The sequence below is a fragment of the Alligator mississippiensis genome, chromosome 2 (genome assembly GCF_030867095.1).
Source record: "Alligator mississippiensis isolate rAllMis1 chromosome 2, rAllMis1, whole genome shotgun sequence".
Lineage (NCBI taxonomy): Eukaryota > Metazoa > Chordata > Crocodylia > Alligatoridae > Alligator > Alligator mississippiensis.
Genome location: NC_081825.1, coordinates 65518609 through 65530853, shown reverse-complemented (window position 1 = coordinate 65530853; position 12245 = coordinate 65518609). Strand labels below are relative to the sequence as shown.

Here is a 12245-nt window from a genome sequence, read left to right as displayed (position 1 = left end):
TGGAAAGGCAACTTTCACCCCATTTTTTGCTGCCAAAGCCCATGTTGGGAGGGCAAAACATTGCTGAATTTGGTAGCAAAAAATGGGGTCAGTTCTCCCCAAGGCAGCAGCAAAATATACTGCTACTCTATAAAGCTACAATTTTCCCAGAACACCTTGCACTCCATGACACTGCTTGTGCCAGCTGCTTCCTGCACGGGTCCCTGGGGTTCGTTTCTATAGGTGGTGCTTAGGGCATATGCCCCACATGTCCACTCCACGTACTCTACTGGTTTCTAGCTACTAACATTTTGGGATTTCTAGATCTCTGTGTAAGTTTTTCTGCAGAGAGCTGAGAGTGTATTTCCCATAGTGACAAAGGAGTAGGAATGAATTTCTGTGGGTGTCTGGCAACCTGAGATCCTGTTGGAATGATTACTTTAATGTTGTTCAGATGGTGCTACATTGTGTGATTAGTGTAAACGTTCAGGTCTGAAGAGTTAGCAGCTTTGGACTAGCATAATTTTTTCTTTTTTTGTTTAAAACATAAATCTATTCCTTTTTTTCCCCTAAAGAATAAACTGAGTGCAAACTTCAGAAGATAAAACTTCTCATTGGCTTGGCATGACTTGAGAAATCTTATATTTTACTGACAATATCCATCAGAATACCATTTGTTTTTCTCTGCAGTTTAGGATTTCATTCTCTTGGTCCCATGAGCTATCAACTGGTCACACACAACATACTGTCACATCATTTCTTGGCTGCAAAACATCAATGCTGTAGTTATGCTAACCTCCAAATTTAAGCAAAATAAATGCTTAGGAGGTCACATATACATTATGTGTAGGGGTCTACCTAATATTGCAGCTGAAGAGTCCAAAATTCACAGCCAGATTGTGGTGCCAGCTGCCATTTTAACAGCCTTTTTGTGGCGTTCTCCCACCCCACCCACTGATTGGCCGAGGGGCCCCAGTGGTTCCGCCTCTCACCACTGATTCGCTGAGGGGCTGAAACCGCAGTATAATTACCCAAAAAACCATTAACCGACAAGTTAAGTAAGCATTAAGCATTCAATTAAACTCTAAACTAAAACGTCTCATGATGTCTTATGAAAGTAAAGCTATACACACCATGAATTTTAACTAATAACATTAGTTAATTACATTGTGACGGGGGGCCATCCCAGGGCCGGGTATCACATCAGACTGTACCCCTGTCTAAGTAGGGCAGTTCACCCAGTCTCACCTGCCATGACTGCTGTTTCTAAAACTGGTGTATAAAATTCAGAAGGCTGCCTATTTTACTGCTCCGATGCAAGGGGACTCTGATCTTCCCTTATTGTGTCCCATGCCTTGCAGATGGCATCCTCAAGCTGCTCTATGTTCCGGCTTGAGGCCGGGCCAAACTCATCCCCTTACTACGCCTCATGCATACTTCCTTTCACTCCACACCATTGGGCCTCATTCATACCACCCTCTTCTTGTTGGGGCCTCTCACACTTTGCCCTCTTACATGCTGCCCCTCACTGGGCCATACCCAACCTGGCCTGTTCCTCTGAGCAACTGTGTAGGCCATCAGGCTTGCCTACTTACATCCCTTGGCTGGCCAGCACGCAGCTTCTCAGGCCCTGTCGTAACCCTCATCTGAATGGTGACCAGCCAATTCACTTTGCCTTGGGCGGAGCTCTGACCCAAGCCCCTCTCCGGGTAACTCATCACTCTCGCTCCCTCCTTAGGGTCGACTACTTGCCCTTTTGACTTGGCCCCACCACGTTTGAGGACTTACCAAGTTCTCCCTCTGACCCAACACGTGGCCTCACCACGTCTGAGGACTTAGTGGGGTCTCAGCCTCTGGCCCAACTGTGGCCTCAGGCATCCATAGACTTTCCTTGGCTTAAGTGCCCCCTCCCTGGGGCTTTAACTTATATCCTCCTGATAGCACCTTCCAACTATGCCCTCTCACCAGGATCTCACACTTATGCCCTCTCACTAAGGCTTTCCATATATGCCCCGATTGTTGGGACCTCCAAGGTCTTGCACCCCATGGGGCTCAGTTGCCTGGAGATGTGCCTGGCCCCCATACCTGTCCCTGGGTCTAGGTAACCCACCAGGATGTGGGGGCTGTGATTTTATGACACCCCTCCTCGCCTTTCACTGGGGAGGCAACTGGCCTGGCATTTGTGGGGGACTCTTCCACCATGGACAGCCCCACCAGACCACTCTTCCCCGGCAGAGTGCAGTTTCTGGTCATGCCTAGGATCAAGCAGGCCTACCTGCCTTGGTCTTACCCCTACTGGGCTGTGTGTCATTGTTTCAGCCTGCTGTGTTGCTGAGCCTTCTCCCCCTAGACAATGATGCCCCACCCCACTGAGGGGACCTTCAGCCTCCTTAGGCTCTGGCCCTGACTCCAGGCCAGTCAGGGTGCCAGATAGCCCCATCATGGCCCAGGCCTGCTCCTCGCATTGGGCTTCATTGCCCTTCAGCCTTCCAGCTCTGGCCCTCTTGCAATGACCAGTCATGGTGCTGGGACCAGAACACCTCATCAGCTGACCTCCTTAAGCAGTAGGGGTCCCCTCCTGGGCCCCACCATACAACCCTCTCACTCTGGGCTTACTCAGGGCCCCAGAGGTCTTAATAACATGGCTCTGCTCTCAACTGGCCTCACCTGAGCCCCAGGTCTCACCCCTGTTCCACGCCAGGGGCTTACCTAGCCCCTGTATAGGCCTGCAAACCATAAGCCCCTGCCCAGGCTGGGTCCTAAGTCTTCTCTCTTGGGGCTTGGGCCCCTAGGAATCTCCTACCATCCCCAAAGTTCCTCCCTTACCGCCAGGTGTTGTGAGCAGCAGCTGAGCTGGGTGTTGTTCTCTCAGGTGCTGGCAGCACACTGCTGGCTTGGCTCTATGGGCCTGGATCTAAAATAGCCACCTCATCAGGGCTGGCCTGCACCTTCCTGCCCTCAGCCTTAAAGTGGCAGGCACCCAAAGGTGCACTGCTACACACCTTCCCCCTTAAAATGGCTACCAGGGGTGGATGGGGGAGAGAGGGTATCCCTGCTGTTTACTCTGCAAGCTTCTCTGAAGCCTCCTGCAGCCCACTAAGTGGTGAGCACCCCAATGGTACTCCACCACATACATTTATAATGTTATTATTAACAATGTAAAAAAGAGTTTAGCAATACTCAATACTAACCTTGAGACAGGCACTTCATGTTAGCTGTTAAATGCTAGCATGCAGCATACACTGGCAGTTGCCACTGACATCCTCTGTCTCTGTGATGTGACTACTTGTCCATACAGTAAGATCACATGCTTGGCATCCACTGAGTTGGTTGGAATAGTGAGACAGTATTTTGTCAGGGCATACAGATATTGAAACTAATCAGAAACAGATTCCCAAAATGCAGTAACAGTCACAGTCATCCGGCACTCTTTGACAAAGTTCATGTAAGGAGCACATTCCTCGACATGCTCTTTTTGCCATCCAAGGATTGATTTCAGTAGCTGAAGGTCAAAAATCAGGCTCAGTAAAGGTGCCAGTCCTAAGTCATGGATTCAGCCTCTCGTTAGGTCCCCCTCACTCCATTTGCTCCAAGGCACCTGACTGGGGTCAAAAATGCAAAAAGCACTAAGCACTAAGAAGGCAGCCAGCTGTATAAACCATGGTGGTAGTGATGGGTTGTACTTATGGTACTCGTTCAATTTAACACCTACGGCCTGGAACAGGTCACTTCTTTGCTGGTTTTCATGATGACAGCTTGATGATTCTTGTGATACTGTGTCTTCAACCCAACTTATCAAAACAGCTGCTTATGTGCATGGTGGCTCACAGCCTATCAGCTTTCAAACCACGTTAGATGCTCCACAGACTGGGTGGCATTTTCTACCACAAACTTCACTTGATCTTGAAATGTTTCCTTGCTCCAGGAGATTGTTTAGCTTAAGCATGCACTGCGTGCCAGGTGTGATTTCCAGCTCCTTTCCTATTCTTGGTGTGGTAACAGACCACATTGAACCACAAATTCCACTTTGTGAGCCCTAGTTCTGGTGGCAGCGACAGTCGCATGTGGGTCCCCACTTTGCCCGATGAGGGACTCCCTGTACTGGAGCTTATGGCTTGGACACTACTTGAAGACTTTCTTGAAGGAGAGCAGGCTATCCACAACAGGGTATTGCATGTCACTTTTTAAAGACAGAATGTGTGCACTGCAGGTGTTATGAACTGGACTGGCATCATTCCATGGAGCACAACAGAAAAAGCCCTGCACGTATACATGGCATTGCTGGACAGAAATGCTTAGACCTTATTCAATTCTGAGTCATAGCTGACAGCAGCCTTCACTGCAGCCTGAGCCATGGAAGAAAAATTGACAGATGTAAGGTAGACCAGATCTATTTGAAAAACAGGTAGGTCCCACCCAGTCTGTTCAGCTTCCACATACAAATAAAATGTACAAGACGATTATCTTGAGGGTCGGTGGTTTCATAGACCACAATGGAGATGGATTAATACACTGCCAATGAAGACTTTGTGGACTGTACATATGAAGCAATCACTGCAAGGAGACAGTCTTGGCAAAGCTTGTTTGCACATGAGAAACATCCAGCACTTGGCACATTTTTGTTCAGGTAGTCCCTTAACTTAGGGTCCCTTGTTTCTTTTTCTGACCTTCAGCCTCTGCAACACCTTTTTGCTTCATGTGTGCCTCAGACTAAGTGCTGATCTATACTGTTTTTCCTTGATACATCCAGGGTCAGGTTGCAGGTGGTACAGAACAATTTGCCTCTATCTGCAGGCAAGGTCTCTGCAGAATACTGCCTTATATGATTCAAAGCTGAAACATATTTTGCCTTCTTGGAGGATTTCTTCTCACTATTCATTCTCCTCAGGCTGCAGCATGCCACAGCAACATGCTTCTGCTGCCTCAAATGATGTCACAGCCCTTTCTCTTCCTTGACTGGTCCTGGACTGGCACCTGTTCTGAACCTAAGTCATGGATTCAGCCTCTCATTAGGTCCCCCTCACTCCATTTGCTCCAAGGCTGCAGGGTTTCTTGCTCCTTTCTTTGCTTGCTGGAAAGTTTTTTATTTCTAGGCAATCCTGCCAAAATCATGGAGACCACTGGTTTTTTTGTGGAAGACACGTGATTTTGGGTTTTCCACAAAAAACATGAAGTTGTGATTTCAGTAGGTCCCTAATTACATGCCTCCAAAGGCCACCATTGGGCCACATGTAGAAGTGCTGGCACTTTTGCCACTGCCTCCGCTGGTTGCTAGCTGGCTGCTGGGGGACCTGTCCCCCCAGTCATGCCTTGCTGGTGCTCTCCAACTTGGGAGGCACCAGTCGCCCCGCCCATGTCCAAAGGTAGTGTTTCTAGTAATTAATGTAATCCATTTCAGTTTCTTTTGGGCATAAAAAGGAAAATAAAGTACAAATATATTTTTTCCACCTGTACAACTGAATGTTTTTTCAGGTCTTTGCCTGCCTCATTTGATTCAAAAGGTACAGTGATATCAAAAGATTGAATTCAGGTTTAAAGTCAAACTAAAATTTTAAACCTTACTTTTTCAATAATTTGCTGTAAGCCTTGAGCAAGTCGCAATTTATGTTTGTTTTCCTCATAGGAAAATAATAGTTGCATACTCGCACCTAAAGTCTATGTAAAATTTATCATAGAATCATAGAAAATTAGGGTTTGAAGGGATCTCAGGAGGTCATCTAGTCCAACTCCCTGCTCAAAGCAGGCCCATCACACAACTATATCATCCCATCCAAGGTTTGTCTAGCCTAATATTAAAAAGCTCCAACAGTGGAAATTTCACAATCTCTGTGGGTAACCTTTTTCAGTGCTGGGTAACCCTCCTTGCAAGAAAGTTTTACCTAATATCTAACCTAAACCTCCTTGCACCATAGTCACCATAAATTGCTCCTTGTTCTATCACCTGCCACCACTGAGAACAGTCTAGCTCCATCCTCTTTGGAACTACCCTCCAGGTAGTTGAAGGCTGCTATTAAATCTCTCCTTGGTCTTCTTCAGACTAAAGTTAAGTTCCCCCAGCCTCTCCTTGTAAGTCATATGCCCCAGATCCCTAACCATTTTCAAAGCCCTCCAATCTGTCCACATCCTTTTTATAGTGGGGGGCTGGCCATAGTACTCCAGATGTGGCCTTACTAGCGTAAAATAGAGGGGAATAATAACTTACCTTGATCAGCTGGCAACGCTCCTACTAATGCAGCCCAGTATGCCGTTAGCCTTCTTTGCAACTATGGCACACTGCTGGCTCATATTCAGCTTATTATCCACTGTAATGCCCAAGTCCTTTTCTGCAGAGCAGTCCCCAGCGTGTACTGGTGCATGGGATTGTTCTGTCCTAAGTGCAGGACTTTGCACTTATCCTTATCGAGCCTCATGAGATTTCTTTTGGTCCAATCCTCCAATTTGTTCAGGTGTCTCTGAATCCTAGCCCTAACCCCCAGCATATCTACTACTGCCCCCAGCTTGGTGTTATCTGCAAACTTGCTGAGGGTGCACTCCATCCCATCTTCCAGGTCACTGATGAAGACAGTGAACAAAACTAGTACTAGGACCAACCCCTACCTGGGGCACTCAACTTGGTACTGGCTGCCAACTGGACATTGAGCCATTGATTACCACACTTTGAATCCAGTGATTCAGCCAGTTTTCTATCCACCTTAGAGTCCATTCTTCCAATCCATACTTCCTTAGCTTGCCTGGGAGAATGTTGTGGGAGGCAGTATCAAAAGCCTTAGTAAACTTAAGGTACCACATCCACTGGTCTCCCCACATCCACAGAGTCATCTCATCATAGAAGGTGATCAGGTTGGTCAGGCATGACTTGCTTTTGGTGAATCCATGCTGACTGTTCCTAATCACCTTCTTCTCCTCCAAATGCTTAGAAATGGAGTTCCTGAGGACTTAACTTCATCATTTTTCCAGCGACTGAGGTGAAGCTGATTGGCCTGTAGTTCCCGAGATCCTCCTCCTCACCTCTCAGAGATGGACATTTATACACACATACCTTTCTGTCCCACATGTTGGAGACCCTCTGCTTCAGAGAGACTTGATTAATCAGGTCTGCTCCACATGCAAGCTGACGCACACTGTGCTATGCCGTGTGCAATTGTATAAGCGTCGAAATGCACGTCAGCATGCAGAAAATGGCGGTGGTGCACTTTTGATCTAAAGCACCTCCAAGGTGTTTTAGTTCAGAAGTGCACCGCCACCATTTTCTGCATGCTGATGTGCATTTTGCCACTTATGCAATAGTATGCGTAGCAGCGTTGAGTGCTTACACGTGTAAAAAAAGCTCTGGATTTACCCTTTTCCAGTCATCTGGGACCTCTCCTGATCTTCGTAAATTTTCAAAGATAATGGCCAGTCGCTCTGTAATCACAACAGCCAACTCCCTCAGCACAGTTGGATGCATTGTGTCTGGCCCCATAGACTTGTAAACAACCAGCTTTTCTAAACAGTCCCTATAACCTATTATTTCATCATTGATGGCTGCTCACCTCCTCCCCAACCTGTGTTGCCAGCTGCAGAATTTGGGAATTGACCTTGCCTGTGAAGACTCAGGTGATGACTGATTACCCGTAATCATTGAATAATTTATTATTTAAGAAATACGTTTCATGTTTCGGGGGTTGTAGTCATGTTGGTCTAAGGACAAAGGTAGACAAGGTTCTTGGGGTAAATGTGATATCTTTTATTAGACCAAATAATAGTTGGAAAAGTTGTTCTTTGCAAGCTTTCAGGTACAAACATCCTTTTTCAAGCAGAAGGAGAACCTGAAGAGAAAGAAGGGTGTTTGTACCTGACAGCTTGCAAAGAACAATTTTTCAAACTATTTAGTTGGTCTAATAATAATAGATACCACATTTACCCAAAGAACCTTGTCTATTTAAGAAATAAGCACTTTAGAGTAAGCAGGGGAAATTCAGTAGTAATACTTGATGTAGTAACAAAATTAAACTAGAACAGGAAAACCTTGAAATTATTGACAAAGTAACTATGAGCAAAAGAAGGAAAAAAAAAATCTCTGTAGTAATTTTACTTCTGTAAAGAAACGCCAAACAGTTGGAAGGCAAAAAAATATAGAAGAGTCTAACGTACCTTTTCTTAGTTATTCAGATGTTGGCTTTAAGAGTGACTAGGTTTCATTTTCCATGGCTAGTGCAGGATTGCTCATACCTTTGGAGATCAAATAGGACAGAAAATAATGTTTTTTTAAAGGGAACCTCATGTTGTTTTTAAGTAGACATTATTCAAAGTAATGCTAGTCATTCAAGGCAAGCTTTTTAGCTTTGCTTCACCAACCATTTGTATAAGCATTACTGTAAGGAAAGACATATCTAATTATGAGTAACTAGAATTCTACCTCTAACAGAGCCTTTTTTTTTTTTTTTTTTAACCTTAACAGGATGGCTTGTAGGGTGTGGGAGTCTGAAGCCAGGCAGCTTGGGGGAATCTGGGGACACTGCGTGGCATCTCAGCATGGTACATCAGGGGGCATGTGGCATGGTGTGGAAGGAGGTGGGGGACAGTTGCCATGCAGTGCAGTGCAGTCCTGTGCAGCATATGGCTATGGGTGACGGATGTGGCCCCATGACATCCAGAAATTGGACAGTTCTGGCTTAAACACACAGAAGGATTTTAGAGGCTCCTGGCAGACATTATTTTTCTGGTGCGATTAAGGGGCTACGTGTGCAAGAAATAACAACTAGCTACATGTTCAAAGAATTTATGGCCACATATCAGCCACAAAGATAGTACTTGAAATGTATAGTATCTTTGTGGCTGGTTTGTATGGCACCAAAACTTGAAAATGTGGTTTGCCATGCAGGGACTGCACCAGGACTGGAACCCCAGAGTGTTACCAGTCAGCTATCAGCTTGCAGGGACTGACCAGAAGCTCAAGCCCTAGCATGGTCCCTGCAAGCTGATCAGGATGGCTCCTGGGTTCAAATCCCAGAACTGTCCCAGTCAGATGATTGTTAACTGGCAGGGACTGCCTGTAGCTTGACCCCCCAGGCAGTCCCTACCAGTTGAGAGTTGATCAGGACCATTCTGGGACTGGAGCCTTAGAGCATTCCCTGCCAACTGATGGGAGATCAGGACATCCCAGGAGATGGAGCTCTAGAGCTGTCCCAATCTCCCATCACATGACAGGGACTGCCTCAGGACTGTGATCCTAGGGTAGTGGAGATTGAGGTGGCTCCATGGATCTAATTCCAGGGCCATCCTGATCAGATGATCATTGGCTGGCAGGGACCACCCCAGGATTCCAGTCCTGGGGCAATCCCTGCCAGCTGATGGGCAATTGGGATGACTTTAGGGTTCTCGCCCCAGGGCCATGACAATCAGATGATCTTTAGCAGAGACCATGCCAAAGGCAGAACCCTGGGGCGATCCCTGCCAGCCGACTGCAGATTAGAACTGCCTCAGGACTTGAACCCTGGGGCAGTCTCAATCTGTCAATGATCAATGATAGTTGGCCAGCTCCAGGGACCATGGGGAGGCCTCGAATGGGGAGCTAGCCAACGATTAGGCTGATTGTCAGGCACCTAACCTGCCAGTATAGGGGGAATATATGGTATGACTGGGATCTGATACTGGACCCAAAAATTGTACCTCCTGCCAAGTACAAGTGGCATAGCAGGAAGTGTAATTGTTGGGATCACACATTGGATCCTATCATGCTATTAGCTGCACATTTTCCAGGGGTGTTACAAACATGCACCTTGGATGCTAAATTGTCTAATATGGGCTGTATCTGCTGGGAAGAATTAGGACAGCTTGAAATAGTGATAGGCCCTATCAGCCTAATTTCTTAGGTTAGGACAGGATAATAGAACGTCTTAAAAGTACAGCGCACCAAAATTTAGGACACAAAGATAATTTAGGTATCAGATATCACCAAGTTAAGAAAAGAAGGTTGATATGGTATTTCTATTCTGATTGGTTAGTAAATGTTTGATTTGTGAATGTTCCTATGTAACTGTGTGTTAGCTTATGATTAGACTATGTTGCTATATGTGTATGAATGATAAATGACTTGGGGTGGGTTTGGATTTGTGTACCCTTACATCTATATCCTCTGTTGGCCAGTCTGGTCATCTGACTGACAGTGAATAAACTACAATCTGGTTATAATCTCTAACTCTGTTTACTCAAACTGTCTTGGAGTATGAGCTGACAACCCCTTGGGAGCAACATCATCTAACGTCACTTCCACAGAACTATATGAATTTAGTTATGGTTCATGAGGAGAAGTCAACAACCATTGTTAAAATTACACCCACCAAAAAGAGTTTACAATGAAAGAAATTGTTATAACATAAAACAAATTCTTACCAACTTTGCCTTTTTCAGTATTTGCACTGATTTCTGTCCAAGATTGAGTATCAGTAAGAAGGTGGCTCTGGGAGTCTCGTAATGGCTTCGCAGGAAAAAGGTGACTCTCACTATGATGCAATTTAGAGCCAATTAAAAATACCACAAAAAGATTAACTTCTGGAAATTTTCTCCTCAAAGCTACTACACATTTTAAACAGCTGGCCATGTAACCTTCTTTCAAAAATGTTTTCCTCCTTATTTCTATTTGAATTCTACATTCTAATACAAGGCTTCTAAAACAGATATTTCATTTTTCTTAAGCAAAAATTAGGCATCAGTTAACATATTTTGGTTAATTTCAAGCTCTCCAAAACCCAGCAAAGACAAAACAGACAAATTAAAAAAAATAAAATAAATAAAAATAATGAAGAATCACATTTTACTGATTGCTGGCTAGAAAAATGCCAACTACAAGCTTCAGTTTCTTTCTACATAAGTAGTCCTGCTTCCAATACTCATGTTACTTTAATTCAATACCCTTTACCCATAAATAGCAAGAGGATCCTTGCTAATCTAGTTTACCACCCACAGCCAATTTTCTTTTTTTTTTCCATAATCATGTATTAAGAATTATGTAAGAAATAGCTGTTACTGAAAATATGCAGAGCTAGTTAATTATTGATTACATATAAAAACTGGAGAATATCAAGTGCCAGAAATGCTAGTAATATTAGGATTACATTTCCTTTTTAACAGTATTTGTACAACTAATCTCCAGAAAACAATAAATCAGGTGAAAAAGTTTTATTGGGGAAAATGTTGTAGAATTAAAATACACTTGCTTCTTTTTCCATGACAGTGGCTGAGGGCAAAGAAAAATTCCTTCTTTGCAGTGGTATTTGGGAAATCCCAGAAAACAGAATGGTTTATTTGGGGACAGTTGAATCTAATCTGAATTTAAAAAAGACCCTGGTTGCTTCTGCATTAAAAGCTACATTCAAAATGGCATGCTAGGTACATTCCTTTGTCATATTTTAAGTTATGAAGTTATAAAATTGGATACTTATCGCAATGACATGTTTTATTTTTCTGATGCATATATATTTGACTGCACTTATAATATCTGTCTGATGTAAACAAGTGAAAAGTAGAATATTTACCATTTAAAAGGTTAAGTGATACAATTAAAGAAGAAAGAAGTTAATGATTACTTTTTGGCTGTTGAATTAAGTCCAGCAGGTGTGGATGCTTGTTCAGCATCTTGATTAACAAGACAAGTTGGAAAGGAACAACCATCACCTAGACTGCAGAAAGAAAGAAACTAAGAGTCAGCATTATACTTGAATGAATAATAATATGAATAAAGTCAAATGGTTTTAAAATAATTTTACAATTTCTGCTTCAAACCACTTGTACTTCATAGGATTTGGTTAAAAAAGTACTGTTGACTTCCAAAGAGTATCAACATTTCAATTATTTAAAAAAATGTAGTCTATATACCTTGTAAAAACAGGCAACAACCAATACTTCTTCTCATCACCAAACACCTGCTTTAGATTTTTGCTGAAGCCCAAGCTAAACCCATTCTTGTCTGTTCCATGACGAAATATAGGAGCTCTGAATGCTTCTAAAAATGAGATAGCCAAGAAATAGAACAAACATAAGTACATTTTTAATTTAATGACAATATTCAGACCACTGCAATGACAATGGGCCTTCTTGGCCCTGCCACATTTCTTATTTTAGTTCTTTTTGCGACCTTCTCCTGTGAAGGAGAGGTTGCTATTGGTGATACTTGATTACCATTTTTGTACGGAAAGCAGAGAGAGCAGGGAAAAGGTAGGCGTAATCTTCCTGTGACAACAAGGTCAGCGAGATACAGACATTCATTTTTTTTAAATGAGCTATAC

At 43.9% G+C, this 12245-nt stretch overlaps 1 protein-coding gene across 1 annotated transcript in view; it reads right to left on the bottom strand.

Moving 5' to 3' along the window:
* ZDHHC2 (zinc finger DHHC-type palmitoyltransferase 2) overlaps window positions 1-12245 on the bottom strand; it is a 77065-nt gene that overhangs the window by 8494 nt on the left and 56326 nt on the right. Inside the window, exons 9-12 of the mRNA XM_014594970.3 lie at window positions 11836-11962; window positions 11547-11639; window positions 10354-10463; window positions 8113-8190 (exon numbers count right to left, since the gene is read on the bottom strand). Coding sequence (XP_014450456.2) covers window positions 8150-8190; window positions 10354-10463; window positions 11547-11639; window positions 11836-11962 — 371 coding nt within the window. The 3' untranslated portion in view covers window positions 8113-8149. The remainder of the gene's footprint in view (window positions 1-8112; window positions 8191-10353; window positions 10464-11546; window positions 11640-11835; window positions 11963-12245) is intronic.